The sequence below is a fragment of the Capsicum annuum genome, chromosome 5, assembly GCF_002878395.1.
Source record: "Capsicum annuum cultivar UCD-10X-F1 chromosome 5, UCD10Xv1.1, whole genome shotgun sequence".
In the NCBI taxonomy this organism is placed as follows: Eukaryota; Viridiplantae; Streptophyta; class Magnoliopsida; order Solanales; family Solanaceae; genus Capsicum; species Capsicum annuum.
This window is the reverse complement of record NC_061115.1, coordinates 58,947,873-58,975,840: the sequence shown is the minus strand read 5'-3', so window position 1 is coordinate 58,975,840 and position 27,968 is coordinate 58,947,873. Positions and strand designations below refer to the sequence as shown.

Below are 27,968 nucleotides of genomic sequence, written 5' to 3'. Positions count from 1 at the left end.
TTGACAAGAATAAAACCATTCTTCTATTGTTCCATTTTTAGGATTTGGGAAAATGAATGTACTAACTGTGAAATAAACTTTATAATTATAACTTTGCTGATCCAAGGATACAATGACCCCGAATTGGGTGCTAACTACTTGGAAGAACGGAATCAGAACAAAAGATAAATAAAAACACATGTACACATGCTACATCAAAGAAAACTTTCATCGGAGGAATGGGGTGAACGAGGCAGCATCTACTCCAATGTCTTCAGAAGCCTAAACAGCCCCGCTGCCTCTCTAATCCTTGAGAACTCGATACAAAATGCTTGTACTTCAATGAAGAGATCATGGACTGCAATGAACAAGAGGCAGTTTAGTGCTTGGCCAACAAGTATATTATTTCAGCTTACCTGGTATCTCAGATTTATGTTGTCCTTTAAAAAGCCAAACAAAGAACTAGGAACCAGCTATTTCACCAAATAAAATGCAAATATACACTAGTGAATAACACTAAAATAGATTGAAAGAACAGATTTGAAGCAGGGTGCACTACGAAATGGATAAAAGCTTGGTCAAACCATACAGTCCACACATTTTGCACTTAACAGCAGTTTACCAAGACTAGGCTCAGAAAGTTGCTGCAAGCTGATGTACCAGATTTCGGTGAGAACAGCAAATTAACCCAGGCATTAAAGGTTGTTGCTTTGATGCAACTAGCCTCTCGTAATTACTATCCCAGTCATCCTCCGTTGCAACCCCACAGATAGACTGGCACTCACGCCCCAGTTGGTTGTTCATTTATTGTTGGGTTCTCAAACTACTCATTATAAACGGTATGCAATATATGTAGCTTTTCTATCTATTTATCAAGTCCTGTAACACTGAAGTGATGATAATAGACACTTACCATTAATGATCTTATTCCGGATCAAGCTCTGAAGGAAAACACAGACAAGTCTTACAAGTCGGTTTTGCATATATCTATCCTGAAATTTTGGAAAAGTGGAGTATGTAATAACGCAACCAATGATCATAACATCATAGATTCTAATTATGCTAGTAGAAGGAAATCAATGTGTGTTGTTAACACTCAATTCATATGTCGCAGATCCTCTCCTTCCTAATTTAGAAGAACTATTTTGTAGGTCTTCTGAAATCTTCAGAGGCAATGAGAGTCTGTCTCTTCGTCTCTTCCACCATTACATCTCCCATGTATGCATTAGAGTCATTGCCACCAACTAATATGACAGAAGAATACAGTATAACAGATTCACATCCAATGATATTAAACATCAGTTCACTGACATCTGCTCTATACCAGCTATAACAAAAAGAACTACATGATTGAAACAAAATGAGACACAAAGGCCATTACAATCTTCAGAAACAGGATAGTTGCAGGCAACGATTACACTGTTTACCCACATTAGCAGTATTTCACCCCTTAGAACATGTTTTATGATAGAAAGTCATCAAAGAACCTACAGAAATGTGTCTACCAAAACACTAACCTGAAATTGAGGTGCAAAATATGGGTGAGAAACTAACTCAAGAATAGCATGGTGACCCAAGCAACTCATGATCAGAAAAGAGTTTGATTAAGTCACACTCTAAAGGACATAATAATTGCCAGCCAAATAGATTGAGTGAAAGTTTCAATTAATAAGAAAGAAGTTACGCAGATAGAGGACCTTAATATTCTCACAGGAAGATATACAATTGGTGATGTACATATGTATAAATTCAGTTGGCAATTCAACTGCTTGAGTGAGCCTGTTAACAACTTCCATAGAATGAAGACTCATCTCCATATTAACAAGAACTGTAAAATATCTGCAACCACAAATAAAGTGCAGAATATCAGAATGTGTGGAATTCGGTGCAAAAATCCAAACAAAACACAGAATGCTAGTTCTGCAACTTCCAACAAAGATGGTTTGAATAAACTACCCGACACTTGGTGTGCATACATCACAAGGGTATCAGGTATGCTAATCAATGAACAAGGGAACAAGAAACAGAGACATACTCTGCAATCTCCGGCGAATTGACCAGCTTAACCAGAACTTCAACTGCAATAACAGGATTGTTCTCCACAAGTTCCTGAAAATAAACATAATTCTTCAGAATCAAGCAAAGCCACTAGCTATTAGGCACTCACAAATCAAAATACATTTAAGGTTGCAGAAATCATACTGGCAGCTTCCTTGGTGTCAACCCACAATGGTAGACAAGCTTTGGATCATTTGCCAACTCCAATAGTACTTGCTGCTTGAGAGTACAAGAAACACTTTTCAAAAATGACTAATGTATGCAACAAAAGTCTCAACAAATGTGCGTGAAAAAGAATTATGAGCCTAATGAGCTTTCTCGATAAAGATTATTTTGAAGGAATGAACAACTTTGTTCGGATTTTTAGAGAATGATCGAATCACAGAACGACAACCGAAAAGTCTAAATCAATTGACTTCTACTTTCCCCTGCCTTTGTTCGAATTCCTAGATCTAACCTATTTTGTATATAACATCAGCTAGTTAAAGGGGGAATGAAACCTTTCAATGGAAGAGAGAACTGTGATCTCTTGTTTTTTGCTGAAATTCGACTTACTGATTTATTCCTCAGAAACCCCTTTAAATAGGAGTCTTATTACAGCAATAGGAAGTCTAATCTTGTGAAATAGGAAACACAAATCCTATTCTAAACTAATAACTATAGCTAAATTTAATCCTTAGGGAACTATGAAACATAAATCCTATTTTAGAATAATCAGAAAAGCTACTTAAATAATAATTAAATACTTAATTTAATTTGCTTAAACGAATACACAACAAACTTAAATGTAATGAAGATCTGAAAGAAGGAAACAAAAACAACAAAAAATAGTGTGGTAGTCAAAACAGAAGAAAAAACAGACAAGGATAGATATCACAAGCAGGCACTACAATACTACGGCTAATACAACGACAAACACCAACAAGCCTAAACCCTCAAAAAGCAAGACAACAATCCTACCCAACCTACCTTTAAAGAGCAGGGACCATTGCTCTTTAAAAAGGGAGTTAAGCCTGGAAGGGAAGAATAGCTTCGAGAAAGTTTTCTCATTGAGATATGCAACAAAGTCCCATTACTAGCATACTCGGAGGACAAGGTCAACCACGTGTGTCAGTCACGCCTAATGGAGATGGAGACATCATGTTGGGTTTGAAAATCATATATTAAAGTCAGCTGCTGGATGCTAACTTTGAAGGCTTTTGGGGATGGCATTGGCAAGTGTCAGACATTTTGACAACAGTCGAGAGTCCCATGTTTGTTGAAGGAATAGATTGTTGTTTCCTTGCATGGTATTGGCTCACAAGCTATACTTTGAGGTTGAGTTAAGCCCAAAATCCTTCTTCACAACAAAGGACAAAGAACGAAATTCTTTCTTAAGATCTGTATGCGTCACCCAAAGGCTAGAGGCATCGAGGTTATGGTGGGATACCTTTAAATGGTTTGGCGTTTCTAGGATAATGCCAAGATCTTCGAAGGAGGTAATGTTTTGTGGTCACCAGGTTATACTATGTGACTCATTTAGAGAGAGCAATAGGAGAGATTTTAAAGGAGAGGAGATGAGTTCTGGTCAATTCGGTAATCTTTGTTCCCTTGTTTTCTTTTTGGTGCACCACGTAACTCCTAATAGCTAAGTTGCGCGGACTCTTCACTTTTGACTCCAAAAATACACTACTTTAGGAGTATCCGACATGCACCCATTGACATTTTTGAATATTCCAAGCAACATAGCCTACTAGTATAGAGCATTAGGTGTCTTTTGGGGAGAACCATAATCTGTAGGGCTCTCTTTTGTTTTGTATACGGCCAAGATGGCAATCCAAGAAACTCTAGGCCAAAATGGATAAAGAGAGCTCAACAAGCTAGAATTCCATGTCAACCAGGAGAATGGGGAAGAGATGCAAAGCAAGATTATTACTGGATGGATGAAAACAAAGTCGAGAATCATAATTTGGAATATGAGGGACTTGAGCATTAGCGGGGGAAATACATATGGAGAAAACTGTTGGCTCATAAACAGAGAGCAAACATATGCTACTCGTGAAAAAACAAGCTTGAAGATCACATTGAGAGAGCAGGAAATACAAATTTGAAACAAAATGGGTGGGACATGTAACCTGGTTCTTGTTGAATTATTGTATGGAACTAGTAGCATGGGCAGAATTCTTGCAATCGCTTTTACAACATTAGTGAAGTTCTCGAGCTTGTAACACCATGTTGATTGGCAACTACTAGAGTGTGTATATATGGTCGTAACATTGTTCGAGGAAAGGGTAGATTTTGGTTTGAGATGTCACCGGTTAAGAGGTTGTGTCTGGCTTTTGTATAATACCACCAGGTAGGCAATAGAAAAGAACAACAGGACATACATCACAATGGTTGAATTCTCTAAATGGTAGAAGATTGCCATTAGTTGACCCTTCAGTATTAGGCGGAAATTTAGTTAATAGAAAGCAGACAATGCAAAAGAAGCATCAGGGATTGACATAATTCTATTTTCCACTATGCGGGGTGATGAATTGAAATCAAGCAATCAGTCCTCTTCTTCCTCAAATTGTATCCGAGCTTTTGTGAGAAGTCTCTTCAGGGAAACCAACACCACCATAAGGATCGGAAGGATCGGAAAGCTAAGGCCAGAAGAGCACAGTAAACCCTTCGATAGCTGAACCTCCAAGTGCCCTCACGCGCCAACAATAGTAGTTCTTTATCAGTGTGTCAGTCCACGAGCAGAGTGCAGTGAGGAATTTTTCGACAACTCCAAACCTTTGATCGTTTTTTCCAGAAACACGCCTGGTGATCCCAACTGAAGCCCAATCATTATCCAGAAGTTACGAATCTGGTCATATTTTCATCAAGAGAGAGCCCTTTTGCATAAAATATCTAAGGGATTCCTCAATTCGGGCCGAAGAAGCATTGTCACTCGATCATTATCAAACTGACTGCAATCTTTTTCACGGAGTCCCCAATAACCGAATACTTTTGTCTGTAAATACTGCATATTAGATTCTGTCCGTGAAGATCCCTCCAGAGCGCCTTCTACTTCTAATTGGCCATGAACTAGATCAAAATCATTATTAACAAGTCCATAAGAAGTGATCCAATTTTTTGTCGGGTCCGTATAAAGACCAAATGATCTTGAGCGACCGACAGAACAACTCAAAAGATAAAGAAGTATCATTCATCCATTCTTTTTATTGTCTGAATATTCAGGAGCTAAATTGCATTGATTTATCCTAAATATTTCATTTCAATTGAAATTTGGTTATTCATCATGTACGAGGATCCCTGCTAAGCATCCATGGTTGATGGTAAAAGCACCAAACTCATAATTGGCGAATTCGTTGGTTCAATTCCCTACTGGATGCACGCCAATGGGACCCTCCAATAAGTCTATTGGAATTGACTCTGTATTCTGAATTTCATTTCCATTTTCCACCGGCGATAGCAACCATGGAGGCTCAATCCATTGAAGGACAAGGATAAAGAAGCCTAGGGAACTTAAAGAAGGTCCATGACAAGATCCCAAACAAGGAAATTTTGGGTCACACTCAATTGACTTCAATTAGCAATTAAAAAATATCTTATGGTGATGATACAATATCACAAGGCATCAAATTAAGTCATCAACTTGAAACACTTACAGGTATGAGTTTCAAGACTAGTCTTCTTTTGGTTTAGTGCCAGTTACCTTCTTGTTTGTGGGGTTATTTTCCACCAACATATGGCCGGAACTTTCTTAAGGGAGGAAACAGTTTATTCTATAATGTTGGATTAAAGTCCCGTTACTATAAGCATGTCATAAGTAGTTTTGATGAATGTTTGTTATAATCACCCCCTATTTATAGTTACCCCTTTCCTCAAAAAGGGAGAAAAAAAAAATATCCCCTCTATTTATTTAATTGTTGACACTATTTTTTCAACCAGAGAGTAACTACGTGTTTAAATCCATTACTTCAGTTACCTTGAATCTGCAAAGGAACGATGTTTTAGAGTATTTAAGTCTCTGAGTTCTAAATGACAGAATTTCCTGTCCCATATTTTTCTTTTTTTAGCTGGCTTCAAGGGTTAATTATTTGGTTGTAGAAGGTACAATTTCAACTGGTTTTAATATCCACAGAATTTGAATTCCTCTCCTATTTATTCATGCATTAATAGTCAAGATCTCCTCTTTATTCATGCATTAATAGTCAAGATACCACCATTCTATGTGCACTGATTGTTTGAACTGAATGTTAAATAAGAAGAAGGTTTTAGTTTGTAATGTACCTTTACTAGGTGTAAATATTGTGCAGAAACATGGTATGATTGGGTTGAGTGCAGTCGGAATTTAATGAAGGTTAGCCTTAAAGTCATAAAGTGGTTAGCTTCAGTATTTATTAAAGCCTCAAAGGAACAGGGGAAGCAATTAGGAGATGGAAGATGGAGGACCATTTCTCAAAATTTTATTGCACTCTTAGATACAACGGAACGGAAGATACATCCAGCTTTATGGACATTCAAGGGCGAAGAAAATGAGTAATTATTACACCGGAATCTACATATAAGGTCAGTTGGGGAAACATTGCACATAAATTTGCGAACTTTGTCTATGAACCAGAAAGGGAGCAGGAGCCACACATAATCATTAAGCAGCTGTTTGGACCCTCTTTTGAAGAGGCATTCAACAGCGATAGATGGATGGCAGGGACAACAAAGAAGGCGCAAATACGAACTGTACATGATCGCATAAAGATCACAGGTGGTACATCAACCTCTAAGAAAGATCTGCTGGACAGATGCGTCGTCGGATAATTTCAGAGCCCATCACCGGAGATTCCAACCTTGAATGATGTGAAGAGATGGGCATGCAAAATCTGGAAGTTAGATATAGGTGTTAGATGAATGATGGCAAATTTTCGTTCGGACTTCCATCAAGAATAGCTGCAGAGCACATCTTGTCAAGAGAATGGATGTGTAAGAAGATGAAGCTGAATCTCGTCTGGTGGAAGCCAACTACGGGTTGTCGGCCAGCAGAAGTAAGGTCGCAGAATATGTTCAAGAAAATCGGAGATCAGTCTGGGGGCTTTATTGAGATGGAAGAGGAGACTTCTCTCAAAAACCGTTTGCACTGGGCTCATATCAGAGTGAAAGGGGATGGGACAATGGTGTTGAGGGAGATAGATGTGACCGGCGAGGGCTTTGTATACACACTTCCAATCGGGTGCGAAATACTGGAGACAGTGAAAGGAAAAGAGGAGATAAGGGAAGAAAAGGGTTTCGTTCCGGTGGATAACAAAGGATGAAAGTTCTTTTTGGAGAACGAACCGGCAAATTTCAAGGCAGGCCATGTGGAAACCTCAAGAGATGGAGAAAATTCAAATTAGGGGTTTGGGGTTGGGGGTTGCATGTGGTCAGGATTTGAAAGGAAAGGGGCCATTTTCTGCTATAGTGGGAATGAGGGGGACAATTGGGCCTTGGATTGTCAGAACCATAAGTAGTGGACCACTCCCGATTTTTTTATCTCTGAAGCCCAACCAGATGATATGGTAAATATTGAGTTACATGCAAATACTACAAACATCAACAACAAACAGGTACGAAAACCTGAGTAATCAAGGAGGGAAAAAGGAGAACAAAATAATTCAACTCTAGCAGACTCAAGGGAACTCAACAGCAGAGGGCGCAACATAGGTAGATATGGGTGAATCTGCGAACCACAATCCTTGTTGCAGAAGATGCAATCCCAATCAAAACTCCACCACCAGTAGAAGAAAATGCTCAAAGATTGAGACCCCTGTTTGGATTCAGCAACACGTCATCAGATCGAGAACAGAATTTGGAGTAGACTACAAAGGGTGTGAGGATAAGGCAAAAGAATTATTCAGGAAGACTGAAAACAACAAACAGGAGATCAAGGGAAAACATGGAGAGCAAGAAATCGTAAAGAAGAAGGGGATGAATGAATTGAAAGGATTAGAATTGAATACCAAATTCATGAGAAATGGCACCAGAAGTAGGGGGATATTTGGCTATAAAAGATTAAGTTGAATACAGTGTTCTGGAATGTTAGAGGGTTGAATGTTCTAGAAAAAAGGAGTATGATCAAGAATATCTTACATACCTAGAAAGCTAATGTGGTGTACTTTCAGGAAACAAGGTGGAGCGGAATATTGCAGACATAAGACAAGAAGTTCGAGGGAATAGATGGGTCAACTATTGGAGGCAAGTGGGACTAGGGGACGTATTGTCATAATGTGGGATAGAAGGGTATGGGAAGGTGAAATTAGTAGGGTGGCCCCTATACAGTGTGTTGTAGGTTTTCTAGGCTCTCCGGGAAAAATCACAATTTAATTGGCATCATCCAGAGAGAATGGTGGGAATGGTTGGGTAGCCATTCAGCAGGTGACTTTACCTTTGGTCAAGTTCGACAAGAGAACAAAAACAGTCAGCTTTGGTGGAGAACTGAGGCAATAAAATGTCACCACAAGGAAATGAGAGTTCAGCAAGCAACAATAGTGATGACACAGTGGTGGAGGGAAAAAGAAGTTGGAAAAGATGGTTTTCCTTTTCTCTTTCTTTCTTTTCATTTTCCTCGTCATTTATTTTATTCTGATTCTAACATTTTCTTGTGAAGTAAGATGGTTTCATAAAAAGGTGTGAAGAAGATGCAATAAGTACAAAAGATAAGCAGTACTTTGCTTCACTACATAAGTAAGGCATGCTAAGACCAAAGAGCTAACGAAGTCCAAAAAGATTTCCAGCAATATTTACAAGGGTTACGATTAGGGGTGGCAAATGGGCGGGTTGGGCCGAATTTGGGCGGGTCAAAATGGGCTAAAGCAACAAATGGATCATTGTCCAACCCGCCCAAAATATAGATGGGCTAAGATGGCTTGGGCCAAGATGGCTATACAATGGGTTATTGCCCAATCCGCCCAACTTAACCCATGATTGAACAAGTTACCATTCTAGTAGCAATTTAAGTTGGAATGATATTTTTAATTTTCTTTTTTATATTTATATTATTATATGTTCACGTAAAAATAACATATGAAAACTAAAAAAATTTAATAAAAGCATTTGTATATATATTTAACACAAAACAAAGATAACGAATAAGATAAGAGAGGCTGAAAAAGAAAAAAAATATGATTTTTTTATAAAAATATTTAATTTTTTATTTTTTATTTTTTTTGGAGGGGGGTAGGGAGGGGGGCTAAGAAAAAAGTTTTGAAATTTTTATAAAATACAAATTGAAAAAAATTAATTGTTAGGAGGGGGGCTGGGGGTGGGTCTAGGTATGGAGGGGGTGGGGTAAGAAAAAGTTTATTCTTTAGTAAAAAATTAAATTTTAAGAAAAAAGTATTTTTTTTAAGGGGGTGGGGGTAGGGGGGCATATTTAGGGAGCTGGGGGTAAGGGATCGTGTAAGAATCTATATTTTATTAAAATCTTCTTTTTTGAGGAGGGTCAAGGGTAGGGGTAAAAAATGACTTTGATTTTTAACTTTTTAGAAAAAAAATTTAAGTTTTTTTTTTTTGTGGGGGGGGGGGTGTGGGGGTGGGAGTAGGGGGGTGGGGGTCGGGTAGTGCGATGGTGTAAGAAAAAAATCATTTTTCTTCATTCAAAAACTGATTTATTACTACAGTTATTTCAAGATGAAAAAAGAATATAATAGAAACAACTAAGGATATTAAAAGTAAAATTATAAATAATAGGGTTAAACATTTTTATGGGTCAAAATTGGGCATCATTATTAGCCCATTTGGGTTGATGATTTATGATGGGTTCACTTGGGCTAGCCCAAATCAGCCCATCTTCAAAATCACTCTAGCCCAATCCATTAAAACATGAGCGGGTTGGGCAGGCTAAATGGGTTTGGGCTAATTTTGCCACCCCTGGTTACAATGTTCCAACAAAAGATGGAAGCTAACAACCTAGCTTTCAAGAAGTATGTAGGAGTTTAGATTCCATTAAAACATCTACGATTTCTTTCTGTCCAAATACGCCAAAACTAGTTGTTGAGCTCATTTTCCAGATCCTTTTGATGGCCTTATCAACTCTCCAAAACAATAGCACTCTTAAGCTTCTTTGATTGATTTGGCAAAATCCAACTGAGTCCAAAAAATTGAATGGAAAAAGCTCCAAAGTTTTGTCGCAACTATGCAGTGAAGGAAGAGGTCACTAATACTCTCTGAGCTTTACAGGTACATGTAACTTCTGCTTACAAGCTAAAAAACTTCTATTACTGAGGTTATCTTGTGTCAAAGGGGCACCACCATCGTGTGCTATCCAGGTGAAGCAAATTATCTTGATAGGTAATCTAGTCCCTCTATATATATATGCTTCCAATGTTATCTTCTATCCATTCTGTGAACAAATGTGGTTTTAGGCTACTTAAACTGAACTTGACCTGTCTATACAAGGATCGGTACTATCAAGATTATTACTAGTTGAATATTTAGTTTGATATATTACCTATATAGAACACATAAAGTAAATTATTTTCTGATGTGCCTCAAGTTATAAATACTTATTCCAGGAGGCCAAAATAAACAATTAAAAGACTTAGTAACTGTCTCAAGTAACTATCATGAGACAGTTACGGGGTAGTTCTTTCTGTAGAAAAAGGGGAAGCGCAGTAGAGGAGGGTATGCAGGAAAAAGGAAAAGGGGATTCCAGAGAGTTCTAGCCTCTCGAATGTCTAGAAATGTGGGAGAGTTCTAGCCTCTCGAATGTCTAGGAACGCTGAAATCTATGTAAATTTAGTGTTATGTATTGTATAACTGAAGTTCATTCAAGTAGTAGGATATAATTTATAGTGTTAGTAGTGTTTTTAGTGTTAACAATATCCGAGTGGCTGTTTTCAGAATTCTGGTTATAAAATCAGTGTATTTAGTACTACCTCCGTCCCAACAGAATTTAAGAAATAAGTGATGACTTTGTAAAATTTACAAAATTGCCTCTCTTAAAGTTATTTTAATGTATACTTTTTAATTGTCTTTTCTTAATAAGTGAGACCCACTAAGGATAAAATGGGAATGATACCATTAAATAGTTACCAAATAAGGAAAGGTAACATTCTTTTTGGGACGGACCAAAAAGAAAATGGCGACACATAAAATGGGACGAAGGGAGTATAAAAGATCAATATTTGTTCAAGTATTTACTATTTTTCTACAGAAAGTCCATCAATTTTGCCATCAGAGTAGTAACGTTCGGGTATGGTGAGTAAAATAAAGGGACGCACCGAATAGGTAGAGACTAATTTGACGGGGGTAAGAGAAGATGTCAGAAAACTAGAAGGATGGTTAGAAAAAAAAAAGTCTCTTGCAAGAATTGAAACCCAAGGGCGAACTGTGACGGCAGAAGCATCCCCTTCTCATACCAGATCCATCGGAAACCAAGAAGAGGGAAGCAATGTCAAGAAGAGGGAAGCAATGTCAACTTGGCTGGAGGAAAAAACGGGAAGAAGTTTCAAAAACTACAATTACCAGTTTTTGAAAGAGAGGATCCTTTAGGATGGATTTTCAGAGTGAAACGATATTTCGCAGTGAATGAAATTTCTGAAGTGGAAGATTACGGGCAACAGGTGTTTGTTTGGAAGGAAAAGCCTTACCAATGGAATCTCGGCAACAAATGTCAACCTGGGAAGACTTTAAAAGAGAGTTTTTGAACCGATTTCATGATTCTCAAAAAATCAACCAATATGTTGTCTTAATAGGGTCTGAGTCTTAATAGGGTTGAAGCAGACTACCACAGTCACTGTGTTTCGTGAAGAATTTGAAAAGGTGTCAGCATCTATGAATGAGGCGTCTAATGAAATCTTATCGGGAGCGTTTTTAAATGGTCTGAAAGAGGAAATTTGTGAAGAAGTGATACTTTTACGGGCTCAAACATTGAGGTAGATAATCGAGATGGCTCAAAAGGTGGAGGATCGAAATTCTGTTTTGCAGGAAGTTCAAAGTTTCAAATTTGAACCAAATACGGGAAGTTCATGCAATAAACCAGTTGGGTTTTAGACCCAATTGTCCTCGAGTCGCAAACATACTTGAAACACGTGACTCAAGAACTGGATCAGTAGTATTAAGTAACACTGATTCACCAGTGCATACTGCCACAAAGTCTGCTACTTCGGCAGAAAAATCAGAGGGACAATTCAGAAGGTTGTCCGATTCAAAATTTGCTCGGAAAAGACAACAAGGGTTGTGTTTCAGATGTGATGAAAAATTTGGCCCCAATCATCGTTGTAAAAATAGGCAACTTAACCTATTAATTATTTCAGAGGCACCCAAAAAAAATGAAGGTGATATGGACGAATTTTTTGAGTCTACCGAAGAAGATATCGTCGAAAGGGAAACTAAGAGTACTATGATAGTGTAGAATATGCAATTATCGATCTGCTATTTGCAGATTTTCATCTTGAGGACAAGGTGACTCTTATAGAGAAGGGTAATGATGATCCTCAAGTTATAAATACTTATTCCAGGAGGCCAAATAAACAATTAATAGACTTAGTAACTGTTATGAGACAATTGTGGGGTAGTTTTTTCGGTAGAAAAAGGGGCAGGGCAGTAGAGGAGGTATTCAGGAAAAAGGAAAAGGGGATTCCGGAGAGTTCTAGCCTCTCAAATATCTAAAAATATGGGAGAGTTCTAGCCTCTCGAATCTCTAGAAATGTTGAAATTTGTGTAAATTTAGTGTTATGTATTGTATAACTGAAGTTCATTCAAGTATTAGGATATAATTTATAGTGTTAGCAGTTTTTTAAGTGTTAACAATATCCGAGTGGTTGTTTTCAGAATTCTAGTTGTACGTTTAGTATAAAAGATCAGATTTGTTCCAGTATTTACTGTTTTTCTGCAGAAAGTCCATCATTTTCCTACTTTTCTACCTTCAAGAGCAGCAAGGAGGCTAGTAGATCACTGATTTCTCAATCTTGCACCTACTCCTGAAGGGAGATTCCAAGTGTTGCCTTCCCTGTTTTGAGCAATAGTGGAACCTGACTTGCAGTAAATTTGAGATGGGCGAGGAAATGTATCCATCAGTAAGGAGCTTCCAAGTATCTATCCTCCCAGAATTTAATATGGGTTCATCCCAAACTTCAGAAGTACTAAAAAGACTCACTTCCAAAGCTCAATTATATTTTTCCAAAGACGAACACCATGATGGGTTGTGATATTTTTTGGACACCAGTGATTGTGAACCCCACATTTAGCATCGATGACTTCCTTACAAAAGTCAGGTTCCTTCACTGTGTCTCCATAACCATTTATGAGCATGGTCTAATCGTGGGACTTCATATCACTAATAGCCAACCAACATTGAGAATTTGGTCAAGTAACACCGGATCAAGTGAAATTTGGGACTTTAATGCTTCCTCGACAATGAAATGTTTTTTCATATATGTCCAGCTGCTTAAGAACTGAATTTGGAATGGAAGATAGTGACATGTAATAGCTTGGTGTGATGTCTAGAGCACTATTAATATTTCTGCTTTGAATATTTTTTTAATTGCAATAATAATAGCCAGCACTTTATAAGAGTAATTAACACTAACGTTGATCACATCAAAATTCGTCACCACTACATAAACATGGCTAAGCATCAAAGAGGTTTATTAAGACATTCCGTCAGGTTAAGGTACTTAAACAGGAAAACCAGGAGTTTTAATGCTGGTTTTAAAAATTGGAACAAGTGCAGACGTTGATTTAAGTATGAAGTCAAGAATTAAATTAGGGGAATGGTGCTGAAAGAATATGATATTGAAACAGTGAATGTTGAAGGCCAGGTGCCTCTCAATTAGGGGTGCGCATCGGTCGTTTCGGTTCGGTTTTTTATATTATCGGTTCGTTTTATCGATTTTCGATTTTCGATTTTCAAATATGTTATAAACCAATAAACAAACCAATAAGATATTTTTATCGGTTTTCGATTTATCGATTTTTAATCTTTAACAGTTCGGTTTTCGGTTTAACCGATAAGAAAATACTCATAAAATAGAACTAGTAGTACCTAATATGAAAAAAAATCGAATCTTAGTTGCAACCAAAAATCCTACATGATGTGTTTTAATTTACAAGAATCTTCAAATTTAAACTAAATGTTGTTAGGAGAAATTAAGAGTTTGTATAACTATTTTAGTTTTGTCAGAAAAATTAAGAGAAATATATAATAAGTCATATAAAAGTAGGTGGAAAGTAGTAATTTAGTGAATTCTTATTGGGTTATCGATTTACCTAATAACCCAATAAGAAAAAACCCAAACCAAACCAATAACCCAATAAATTTTTTTATAAAACCATTAAAAAAACATTAACCCAATAACAATAAACCAATAACATTTTTATCGGTTCAGTTTATTGGTCGGTTCAGTTGTTGCATACCCCTACTCTCAATTTACTATAATACAGAACGAGCAAGGAATAAAACTATTCATGTTGTGTTACATTCTATAGGCGACAAGTAGTAAGAACAGTAGACAGTGGAGATGGACAAAGCAATTAGGTTCAGAACCATCTTTGATGGACTCATCCAAAGTAATGAGGAGAATTCTGCAAGTTTTTATCTCGAAGTTAGATGAACAAGAGTTTCTCTTTAGGCAGAGATCAACACAACAATGAACATAAAAACATAGACTTGCCAGAAAATTGCCATTCCTCCTGGGGACAATGCTATGTTATACATCTTTGGATTGGTCAAAAAAGAGTCACTGGAGATGAATTATATGTTAATACAATTGCTGCAGACAAGGACATAGGCACACGCATTTTGATAAGAAGTTCCCAATTTTGAATTTAGACATTCAAATGATAAGCATATACATACAAGGCAGCCCAGTGCACTAAAGCTCCCGCAATGCGCAAGACTCCGGGAAAGTTCCGGACCACAAGAGTCTATTGTACACAACCTTACCTTGCATTTCTACCAGAGGGCTATTTGGGTTATGGAGATTTCACCACTGTTAGATACCTTCCAAGAACGAAAACTGCAATAGAATTTACCAAGACTACAGATTTCTCTGATTTTATTGAGGATATGGAGCTGGTGGATCTGGAACGGTCTGGGGGAAATTTCACATGGAAGAAAGGTGATGAGACGCGCAATATGTTCAAGAATGGACAGGTTTCTCCTCTTTTTTTTTTTTTTTAAAAAAACGAGATGCCAGCTTCAAAAACAACCGGCAGTCTATTCTACACAGAATGACTTCTAATCAATCGTAATTGATGTTGCAATGTGGAGAATGGGAAACTATAAAGTCCTATTTCAAGTTTGAAATTTGGTGGCTAAACATAGAAGGCTACAATGAAAAGACTGAAAAATTGGTGGGACTCTTTCAACTACAATGAAAAGCTTGATTACATACTGGCTGCCAATTGAAAGCTCTAAATGGGAAGTTGAAGTAATGGAGTAGGACAGTTTTCCGGAACTTGGGCATCCAAAACCAAAATGTCTTAATCCAACTAGCTGACCTGGAGGAGATGCAGGAAACACAAAGCATTAGAGGAAGAAGAGATAGCCTCAAGGCTAGATCTTACTATTGAATTTGAAGATATAGCCAAACATGAAGAGACCGCATGGAAGCAGAGATCCAGGGCAATATGGCTCAATCAAGGGGACAGGAACACAAGCTTGCTTTTTCCACAGACAGCAAATGCTCATAAAAGAATTAAACAATTAACAAGCTGAAAGTTAGAGGAGAAATCCAGAAGAGGTGAAGAAAGAGATTGTACTGTGGTTGGAGAAATACTACACTGACTAGAGACCACAACTAGAGATGAGGAACTACCCCATGATTGATGAAGGCGGCAACACGTTCTTGATGACACCATTTGAATCACAGGAGATACGGAACGGTATTAAAGCATGTTCAGGTGATAAAGCCCCAGGTCCACATGGCTTCTCTATGGCCTTTTTCAACCAATGTTGGGAATTATCAACTCAGACCTAGTCGCAGCAGTGCTGAATTTTCATGAGAAAGAAGTTTTTGAGAGAAGCCTAAATGCCACTTTTGTGGCTTTTAATTCCCAAGGAGGTGGGAGCAGTGGAGCTAAATGACTTCAGACCCATTATCTTGATTCTTTGGTTTACAAGATCATTGCCAAACTACTCGCAGAAAAATTGAAAAGGGCTATATACAAAGGCTAGTGCATAGATGGCAGATGTACTTTATCAAAGGTAGACAAAATATGGATGCAATTCTGATAGCAAAAGAATGTGAGGTACGAGCAAAGAAGTCAACAGCCATGAATTCTGTGTAAGCTGGACACACAAAAAACTTATGACCATTTCAACTGGAATTTTTTAGTTCAAATGTTGCAGAAGATGGGATGTGATGGATCAAACCATGCATTAGCGAAGTTAAATTCTCCGTATTGCTTAATAGAACCCCAAACGGTTTTCCCTTCTCAGAGGAGTTTTGAGGCAGGTTGACCCCCCAATCTCCATTCCTTTTCAACTTCCCAATGGAAGGAATGAGTAACATGATACAGGTGCAGGTGCAGATCTAGAGGTCAGATGATCTATGTTTTAAGATTAGGGGTACGGATACAGAAATGCAGTTAAAAAGAATTCAAATATCTAAAATAGTTGCTTCTAAATTATGAGATTATGTGGAAAACATACAGCGTATTATGAGGAAAAAATATTGATCAAGAGAAGAATCCCAAAAGGTGATACAAGGAAAAGGACTAACATAAAAATTTTTACATGTACTCAAATTTCTTCAATTTCATCTCAGATTTTGTTTTGATTCCCGAAATCATTATATCCGTCCCGCATTTCTCCATTGATTTTGGTCAAAGTACCCAAAATTGATTGACCAAATCCGGTACGTATCCCACACCCATGTCTTGTCGACACGGGTGCGGCACCAGAGTGAATAGTCCGAAGAAATTGATCGGAGACCACCTCTCTACCCTACAAAGGTAGGATAAGGTAGGTCTATGCATACATCCTACCCTCCAAGACCCCACTTCTGAAATTACATTGGGTATATTGTTGCTCAATCAGCTTCAAGTAGCAATTAAAAAGTATCTAACGGTGGAAGAGGAGTTCAAAGCCCAAGTGAGATACTTTATTCAAGTATTGCAACTATTTGGTACCCAAATTAAGGACCAAAAGAAGGCAAGTTGGGCCTGTGCTCCCACCCAGAAGCAACGCCAACAATCCAAAAGATCAAAACTAATATTCAACTCTAGTTCTCTAGAATCTTCCATTAAGGCTTTGACTAATTAAAACCTTGACCCCCTCACCCCCAACCCACCACTCGAAAACCCCACCTTATTTACATTAGTTTGACCACTTTTAAAGCTTATTGAACAAAGTGATGGCAACATTCTATGCAACTAGGGATTCCACTAGCATATTAAATTGTCTGACTATTCCCATTGCATTCCATGGGATGGCAACCCTCTTCTAGGCTCTTATATAAACGGGAGCTTTCATCTTCATTGTAATCAAGTTTGAATTAATAGTAATATTAGTAGCCTTGTGGCTGTGGAGACCTCTAAGATTCTCTTTACGAGTTTACCTTTTTGTTCTATGGTAGCTTGAATTTCTTCAATGGTATGATTCCTTATTTGAGTTCCCTCCCTCATATTCTTCTTCTTCTTAACTGAATCACTGCTTCTTCTAGGGTCTGTCTGGGAAGCTACTAGGTAAGTGGAATTGTTGTAATTACTAGGGTAGTAATTACACATCCTAGAAATTGTGACGACTAGTTTGTCTGTCATAACATAATTACAGTGTAATTACAAGCATACTGTTTAGTTGCACAAATGTAATTACACAACTAAATTACTTCTAAAATGAAATTTAATCATCAAAAGTTTAAAGTTATTATTGGACAAATATGTCATTAACTAGTACTAAATTAGGTATTTAAAATACATATTGTTTCTTGAAAGTATTTTAATCAATAATATTGTATTTGTAACTAACATCGTAAAAAGTGATATATAAGGGATTGGCTAACATATATATATATATATATATATATATATATATATGGCGGAAAAAGAAAGAGGCTTAGAAGTACTGCAATGACAGTGACAGATTTGAATTGTCCACATAGATTTGTGCAAATAGTTTTTTTGGAATTTGTTTGCACTCTATTGAAGGTGGAAATGAAACCCATCTATTTAACTTTGACATAATGAACTCAAACGTTTAATCCAATACTCCTATTAGGATAAATAAATGATACATTTGTTCCTGATTCTTTTGTTGTCTCAGTCCACGCTGGAGGGGTTAAGCTGGATGGAGGAAGCTGGAAGGAAGTTGGGCTTTTCTTATGAAATGACAAAAATGTATTTAATTTTAGTGTGTTGGAAACAAAAGCAGGGGCATTTAAGGAAATTAAGAAATGGGTATATTGCTAGCATACTACCTTCACGTAGAATGTTAGCAAAATCCATAATAAATTAAACTAAGTAATTTAATATATATATATGTGTGTGTGTGTGTAATTTATTAAAAAAATTAAAAGAACACAATTTGTAAGAACACGGCATGTTTAAAAAAAAAAGATTAATATTTGTCAACATAATGTCATAATACTATTCATATATTTGACAAAAGACAATCTATGAATTGTAAGTGAAAAATGAACATGTGAAATAACAAGTCAATAATACTACAACAAATAAATTGTACCAAAAATACAATTTAAATTCAAAATTCAAAACAAACAAGTTTAACATAATACACTTACGTCAAATTTCATTATAACATAAAATAAGTTTCAACATAACTTAAGTAAATACAAAAAGGAAAAACTCAAGTCTTCAAGGAAGGGTGTTATGGTTAGCTAGGCCTCAGAATAGAAAACAACTAATTACACAATCTTTGAAGTAAACTATGACATCTACAAGCTTTTTTTAAGCCTGTATCCCCCTTCTATCCTAGTCGAACCTCCTTTGGTATCTGTTCTACTACAAAATTGTATTTATGGTTATATTTCTAAATTGTTTCCAGTTCCTAGCTTTCCATATATATGAACTATGGCTCCCAATATGGCAGTGATCAGATCCTTTTGTTGTTGCCTCCATGGCCTCCTCTTGATCCACTGGATAGTCTACCTTACTACTCCCGTCTGCTGTTGTATTTCTGACCAAGTTGCCAATGTGTTCCTTACTACCATTGTCCAAGGGCATTCAGCAAGCATATGCTTCTGAGTTTCTATAAGTCCGGTATCACACATGCAACAAGTTTCATCCTGCACAGGCATCTGTAATCGCTAACCGTGTTGTTATCAAGCAATTCCGACAACTTCTTTCTATGGTTGTGTTCGTCAGCCTATCCCAACATTCCCCAAATTTTTTGTCAAGTTAAACAGTATTTTTTGGCAAATATCGTCAACTTTTTCAGATTTTTTCACTGTTGCAGCATGTATCTTGCATCACTTATCTTCGACGGTTATATGAACCTAGGTTACAAAAATGGGATCCAATTTGTTGAATAATCAAATGAATTCTCTATCGGATTATATTGAGTTCCTATAGTACAAAGCAAGTAAGTAGACAACCTCTAAGATAGCTTTGATTGTTATACAGGTACTAACTAGTATTGTCAAAGGCGTGCTTAAACCCCGATGAGAGGCTCGAAACGTGTTGAGCGCTTCATCTCACTTAATGTGCACTTCAGTGTCGTCATCAAGGTTCTAAGGCATTCTTTCCCTTGCCAATGAGCCTCTTTTGAAGAAGTGACACTAAACAATTGATATTTCACTATATCATAATTTTCTTTCAATTTCTTTGTTCGCATATTTGTCATTCATGCTTATAATTATTAGTCTTGGACTAAACATTTGTACTTATATTTGTTACTCCCTTTGTGCCTTTTTTTAATTAAAGCCCGCATTTTATTTGGCGTTTTGCGCTTAAAGCCCCAACGGAGCTTTTGATCATATTTCTAGTGATAAATTTGTTTCCACTACTATTTCCTACTCAATCTCTTCCAACAATCACAATGGCCAATACGTTGGTCTCAAAACATAGCAGCGGGAATAGGTCAAGCTAGTTCACTTCCTTACCTTTGAATCCAGTTATTTACGTTCCTAGTAATCCTTTTAATCTCATATTCAAGTCACTTGGCCAAAACACTTAACTACTCTGTTTTATTTTCTGACGACTGTTTTTTTACAGGAACGGTGTCCAGGGATGTATCATTGCTGCCGAACGTCAATCACATTGACTTCATTACCTTATCCTTCCTAAATCACTCACGTCTTGTCCTACTTCAATAGCTTGTCCTATTACCTGGTCACCGAATCTATTAAAAGGTCAGGACATCCACGTTTATCAAAACTTCAAAAACGGTACCTGGTTTGTCTCACTTATCCACTCTAGATTGTGAGTCATGTTAACTCGGTAAGCATACTCACTCCCATTTCCCTCGATGTCCTGATAATTGGAAAGAGTAGTTCACTTTAGTCATTCAGATATTTGGGCCTCTGGGCAGATCAGTTCAACCTTGGAATTCTGTTACTTTGTCAGTTTCATTAATGATTATTGATTATTCCAGGCGCACTTGCATATTCTTGATGAAAAATCGACCTAAGTTGTTTCTATTTTCCAGACCATCCACGCTGAAATCAAAAATTAGAACTGGGGTTTCTATCCAGACATTGCGTAGTGATAGTGCCCCAAAGTATTTATCTTCTCCATTTCAGCAATTCATAAACTCTCATGGGATCATTCATCAAAAATATTGTCCTTCTACATCTCAGCAAAATGGGGTAGGCTTAAAAGAAAGAATAAACATCTCACTCGGACCGCTCGGACCGTATTCATATAATCTCATGTTCCAATGCATTTTTGGGGGATGCAGTCCACCACATCCTGTTATCTTATAAATCACATGCCACCTTCAGCTACCCAGAATCAAATTCCATACACTATTTTGTTTCCTCACTCACCTTTGCTCTCTTTTTGACCCCGTGTCTTTGGGAGTAAAATGATTGGGACAACTCATCAGTTAGGGATACGACAACATATTAACTGGAGCTCAAAGAACAGATCCTTTGACCGTTTATCAGAATACAGAAATAGAGTTGGCCCTGCATCCCTGTAGTGGCATTTTGTCTAAACCTTTTCGGTCTCAGATTGGTGATTGCCAAGAAACACCTAGGAACTTAAACAGGAAAGGTCTGAGAAAAAACAAAAGAAGAAAATGGAATACCATCCCAGCACGCATCTGGTGGACATTATAGAAGGAACGAAATCCCCTAGTGTTTTTTATGACAAGGCTGACTCCAGTTGAAGATTAAATGCAATTGCATACTTTTGCTTACTCTCTTACGTAGAATGGGGTATGTAGACTCTATTAGACTACCAGTTCCTTAGAGTAATACATATTGCACCACCTGGTACCAGACTTGATAAAATTAAATTTACATCACTGATATAAGAAAAAACAAAAAAAAAATATCATCCATCCTGCTTCGATCTACTAGATAGCTACTTACCTGGTTTGACAGCGGTCAAAGTTGGCATGGTCAACTTGCAAAACTAATGAAAATAAATGTTAATCAACCCAGATATGTAGTTGAACCTCCAAATCTTTCTTCTCTTTTGTGGAAATTCAGAACCATAAAACCAAGGATGTTTAGCAAGTACGAATAAGCAAACTTGACCTACACCACATAATCAGTTCCACGTAGTCACTTTTCTCATTGGTATGGAACCCTACATTTTTTTCACGAAGGTCAATCATGATAACATATCACAAGGAATGGCCACACAAATCCAAGACTAAGATTGGCTTTCTTATCAGGGGAAAAAAACCTTTAATTTGTGAATCATCTCATTTAGATAATAATAAAACCTAAACAAGCATGCAGTTAACAATATCCAGCAGGAAGCATATGCACCTCTTGTTGAGCAGGTACAAGTGGACCTTTTAGAGCTTTTGCAATCAAATCCCTGACTGCCGCTCCTCTGCTTGTATCGGCACACATCCCATGATCCCATAGAAGCTCATAATTGTAATTGGGATTTAGCCACACTAGCTGCACCAAATTCGAGGGTATATCTAACAGAATCCCAGAAATTGATCAACTTATTCCCTAGAAATAAACACATGTAATCCTTACCTCTCCATCCAATACAGGTAGCCTGGGAGGATGAGGCCTTATCCATTGAGGTCCTAATCCTTCCAATGACAAATTTGATAACAAACCAGTTATAGTCTCGTCAACATCCCCAGATCCAATCTTAGGCTTAGATCCAGGGAGAAGATCAAACCTGAAATCGCCCAATGTCAAATATTACACAATGTCCAACAAGAAACCAATGACTGACTTGAGTTCTCAATGCAAGATTAATATGACAATTAAAAATTCACTGAAAACAAATTGGTGTTGGTGGTGCCTTTTTTTTTTTTATTTTTCTTTTTTGGGTGGGGGGGGAGGGGGGGTATCTTTGCTGATAAGATGGTAATCTAAACGGGATATCAAGAAATAAAAGTGTGGAGCTATACTCTAGTGAATTGCTGTCACAGCCACGAGGTACATCACGGTCTGGAATGCTATTTTTCACAGAATTGTTCCTGAACAAGCATTGAAACTGTTCTGGTAGAGCTTTGTTACCATATTGCTGTTGCAACTGCTCTCGTTGTGGGAAAGACTGTGAAGTTCAAAATTGAGGCCAAAGAAGACAAGTTATATGTATATGCAACCACCAGTAATAAAAAAGAAGATATGAGAATACCCCGGAAATTTGCTGTTGACAGTTTTTAATTATTTGCATTACATATACCCATATTGTGTATCAAATTTCTTATAAGCACAAAAAATATTATTGGTCACTTACAAGTTGTGAAGTATCGAACATTTTCATGTGATCTGTTGCCGATTGTTTAAGAACCTGCAATGAGTCATTACTTCTGATACGGTTCTAATACGAACAAAAACAACAACATACCCAGTGTATTCCCACAAAGTGGTATCTGGGGAGTGTAAAGTGTACGCAGTCCATACCACTACCTCAAACGAAGTAGAGAGGAAACAATAGAGCCCCAGCTCAGGACAAAAGGTTCAAATACGAAATAACCTCAAAATAATCACTCGTGGTACTCGAGTTATACATCAAGATATTTTAAAACATACCAGAATTATAAACCAAATAACACTGACCAAACTTGTAATACTTTTTTCCCTTTCCTAGTGCTCGGAGTGAGTGGGACGTGACATAAATTAATTCCTCACTTCTGACAAGCTTATAATTCAGATTCTCCTATGATTTAGGAAATTCATCACACAGACAACTACATCCCTTGGGTTAAAAATGATCTCACGCAAAATACCACTGGTTTAAGCGTTGAACATCAGATAAGCACAAAACCAAAACCAGGGTTTTTACCCTCTAAACAAGACCATTGTACATACAACAGGGAAACAATAGTTAAACCTCTCTGCTACTGGTTGAGCTGGCTGAGCCCAACAACTGAAGAATAAAAGCCCTTTCACGTTGTTCAGCTCCTTCGTCACAGGCTGCCTGCAAATAAGCAAAACAAAGAACCACAGTGAAAAAAATCAATGGCCAGTAAATCACAACTATCAAGGAATTTAAGCAAGAATATACCATGCAAGTCACATTAAGATCTTCTCGCTTACAGGTGAAGAAAGTGATTACTAACTTCATAGCGCTTGCAAGCTCATTAAAACATAAGTGTGGCTGGGGAGAGGTGAATGTGAAGGGAGAGAGTAAAATGAGATGGACAGTTTGTGAAAAAGAGATCAGCTACCAAAGCAGTACCTATTCTGAATTCTCTCAGTATTGGTCTACAGCTCACAGAAAAATGTATTGTCTTTGCCTCTTCTATTTATTTATTTTTTTGAGTCCGGAGCCTTACAATTTCCAGTCTTGACATTTGAAAGTTACCCACATATATAGCTATTTATACTACCCCTTCTCTTGAAAATATTGACAAATTGCATGCACCTAAATATCCAAGTCATAATAAGAATTTTATCAAGTCCAAAGCAGGTTAGAAGGACAATCCAGAATCTGCTCAGCTCCATACCGTACCTCTTCTTTTTACCATCTCGTCAGCAACTAAGTTTGATTACCTCTAAGCTTCCCCATTCCATACCGCGAACAGTCTACATAAGGATAATACATAAAAATTTCTTTATACTACTACTTAAAATTTAATGAAACATTTACCCATATGCGTAATGCATATGTTACATGTTTTACACTGCTGCAATAATTCTTGGGTTCCTTTCTCTTTTATGGAAATGTGGTTTCGGGTAAGTTTTCACACAACTCAACTAATTCCGTTAGGTACTTGCTAGTTGTTACCTACCACTAACTCAGGTAATTACTGTGTATCTGCTAAGATCCGATACCTGGGACCTCATGGTTCTCAACCCACTTCATTGACCACTAGCTTGGGTTTCACTTTATATGAAAAGATGACCTTACCTTCTCGAAATTATTGGGTTTTTTCCTCGTCTTCTTCAGTTAAACCTTGAAAGCAGTAATTTAGTACATATTGCCCGTTATCTTCTTTTGTTGAAAAGTCATGCTATAGCTAACTTTAGGATTAAGACAATTATAGGAGCTACAAATGCTAGAGGCAGCAGGAAGATGATTATATTTATATCCAGAACAGGCAAACTATAGTAAGGAGTTGCAAAAGCTTACCCTTCCACTTGCACTCTCTCTGCATCCTCACCAAATCAATTGCTGCACATTATGTTGATCGGACTCGGGTGCAGTTACCCAATACATGTGCAGATCTATAGGTCGGGTTCTTCATCACACAAAATTTTAGGATTCAAGGGTGTGAAACCGAGTGCGGGACAGGTGAAAGGATGCAACCAATAAATGTATAATATGACATTTTTTTTGATAATCATGGTTTCCGGGCCAGCTCCGCGCACCTCAACTAATTCCACGGGATACCTGCTACCTCCCACTAGGTAACTCTGTATCTAAAAAAGATGGGAAAAAATCACCAAATGTTTCTCTGTGTTGGCAATTGAAACTCAACCCAACTTCATTAAACCACAAGGCCACACTCCCAGGTGCATGTATATTATGACATATATAAGTATATATTTCAATTAATTAAAGTTATTAAATAAAAGCTAATTAAATTTAATTCTTTGTAAACACATAATATTCATTCATAATTCCATTTTTTTTTATAACCGTGGTGTTCAGACCATACACCTCGACTGATTCCATGGGATACATGCCACCTCCCACCAGCAGCAGGTACTAGGTAACTCTGTCCACCAAGGCTAGAACGGATGGGAAGAAACCACCTAGTGTTTGTCTCTATTGGGAATTGAACCTGAGACCTCATGGTGCTCAACCCAACTTCATTGAACCACTAGGCCACACCCTTGGGTACCCGTCAATCCATTTTTTCATGAATAACTTTCTGCCATCGCTTAGTATTTTCTAACTCTGTAGGCTCATCACCTACCTCAAGATATAACTGAGATTTAGGGAAACCTGCAACAACCCATTTCTTCAACTCACTACCTGTCACCATTGTGGTGTACAAACTTAGTTTATGGAAACTAAGGAAAATAGAAGAAAAGAATTTCCATAGAATTCTGCTTAATTTTTAAATTTTTTTTTTTTAAAAAAGGAACCACAAGCAGGAATGCATGAGATATTATATTGCTGGTCATCCTAACATTGCAAAATCTGAAATGAGTACAGTTCTAAACATTATGAGAATCCACAAAAAAAAAAATCAAAAGAAATCTTTCAGAGAACATATGCAGCTATTATTAGAATAAATACATTTTGCATATTACCAGGCATCAGCCAAATTGCAACACATGAAATGAGAGCTTACCGGGCATCAGCCAAATTGCAACACATGAAATGAGAGCAAATGGAATCATAAGGAACATTTAAAACGGGCACTTACATTTACCAGCAACGAAATGAACGGATTTGAAGAAGGCACTTGAGGGGAATAAACCTGCTGAAGAATTGCAAAAGCAACTAATCTCTGAGCTGGTTCAAGAAGTTTTTCCTGCAGAGAAGATGGTATGTTTAGTTGTTAATAGCTGTAAGTTGCAAAACTTTCCTTTTCAACAAGATATAAACATCCAACATGAGAAAAGGTCACCTTATCATTCAACTAAACAAACATTTGAAAACCTTCTAATATTCTACTACATGAATCTATCAAGAACAGGCACAACCTCAGCGTATCATGAAAAAGATTACAGTACAGACGAAATAGATAGTTTCTCAAACAACTTTTGAATACCACTTAAAAGACCAAAACAAAAAGGACGGAAGAATGTTGTGGCTTTTCCTAAATGTGGAACACAAGGACCATGGGAGAATCTATATCCGAGCCAAACCTCTCCGCTTGTTCCAAGTTCAAAAGAATGGAAGACGGTTCCCTCCAGCATGCAAAATCCTGATAGCAATTTCTTTTCTTTTTCTCTCTAGTGCACACCAGCTTGCGTGCACCTCAACTATTTCATTGGATAACTGTTACCTCTCACTAGCACAAATTCCAACTAACTCTACCCACCAACAGTTAAGCTAACTCTACCCGCCAACACTTAAAACAGATGGGAGGAATTCATGCACTGTCTCTACTGGGATCAAAAGGTTGTTAATTTAACCCTCAACCACTAGGCCACACCTGGGTTCCTGATGGCAATTTCTTCAATTAGTTAAATATTAAGGTTGCACAAACACCACCCTCCCAAGACCCCACTAGTGGGATTTCACTGTGTATGTTGTTGTTGTAGTTAAATATTAAAATTCCTCACATAAATCTCATAAAATTAGTTATTCTGATTTGCTTTTAGCAAATCTTGCAAGTCAAAACTTTCTGTGTGCACTACAATTAACTATTCCGTTATTTTTCGCTTGAAAACTCAGTTACTGTCACAATAGCAGGTCTTCTTAAAGTACCAAAAACAAAAAGAACATTTTATTCCCTGCCATGAAACATTTCTTCTTCTTTTTCTTTTCTTATTCCTTTCTGTTTCCAGGAAATTTATAAGTTCCATATGGTAGTTGGAAACCTGTATTGCTTTAAAGTTCAGAAATTTAATGCCTCTTCATCTCCAAATTCTTGGTTCGAATTGCTTAAATCATTAAATTCAATCGCGGAACGAAACAAGACTGCCAAATGAACTTTACAAAAAGGCGGGAAAATGTCAAAAAGTAGTCACCAAAACCCTATATGGACAGGAAAAATCCTTCTTTTACATCACAGCCCGATTCAAACCCTAAATTTATTTCAAAGGTACTACTCTTCTAGCCATTTGGAAAGATATATAAATAAACAGAAAGAGAAAAAAAAGATTTACGTCAAGGATTAAGGCGAGAGAGATGCAGGCATAAAATTGTCGATGGGGACGGAAACTGGATATAAAGTCGGCGACGATCTCATCGAACGGGCGATGATCTCCGGCTTTGAGCAACGTCAACAGCGTGTTGGATTCTTCTTTCCCTAACATCTTCTCTCTCACTCGCACACACTCAACTCGCCGCTTTCTTGTTCTATCTTTTGCAACTCCTTTTCTCCCTGTGATAAACAAAGGAGGCAAAATAATAAGAGAAAATTGAACAAAATGTGTCTTTTCAAGTTTGTATTTGGGTATTGATGACATTAAGCAACTTTCCGAACACAATTAGAGCCCGTTTGGCGAGGGAAATTTTTCCCTTTTTTCAGAATTTTTCCGGAGTTAAAAATTATGGTGTTTAGTTATAAAGCTTCAGAAAATAATTTTAAAAAATTTTCCGAAAAGGAAAAATAGGTTTTTGTTGTTTTCATAATTTTTCAACTCCAATTCCAACTTTTATTATTATTACATATAACCCTAATCTTTTAAATTTTTACATAAAACTCTCCTTATAATATTACTTTTTCAATATTACGTATATAGCAGTTTTAAAAAATAACATAATTATAATTTCAAACTTAATGCTATCCTAACTAATATATATCTATTTTT

At 37.1% G+C, this 27,968-nt stretch overlaps 1 protein-coding gene across 2 annotated transcripts; it reads right to left on the bottom strand.

The window, feature by feature from the left end:
• LOC107870711 (CCR4-NOT transcription complex subunit 11) lies at positions 1–27,683 on the bottom strand. Of its 2 annotated transcripts, XM_016717321.2 has the most exons (12): positions 27,321–27,683; positions 25,910–26,017; positions 23,422–23,508; positions 22,825–22,878; positions 22,493–22,638; positions 22,107–22,257; positions 21,885–22,022; positions 2,182–2,253; positions 2,015–2,088; positions 1,677–1,818; positions 893–971; positions 1–337 (listed from the first exon to the last, which is right to left on the bottom strand). In XM_016717321.2, exons 1-12 carry the CDS (start codon positions 27,621–27,623, stop codon positions 240–242), a joined length of 1,452 nt encoding a protein of 483 aa, XP_016572807.2. In that variant the 5' UTR covers positions 27,624–27,683; the 3' UTR covers positions 1–239. The 2 variants fall into 2 exon arrangements, with proteins under 2 accessions (XP_016572807.2, XP_016572808.2); XM_016717322.2 differs by lacking the exon at positions 893–971 and having other exon boundaries at positions 27,321–27,638.
• Between the last annotated feature and the right edge of the window lie 285 nt (positions 27,684–27,968).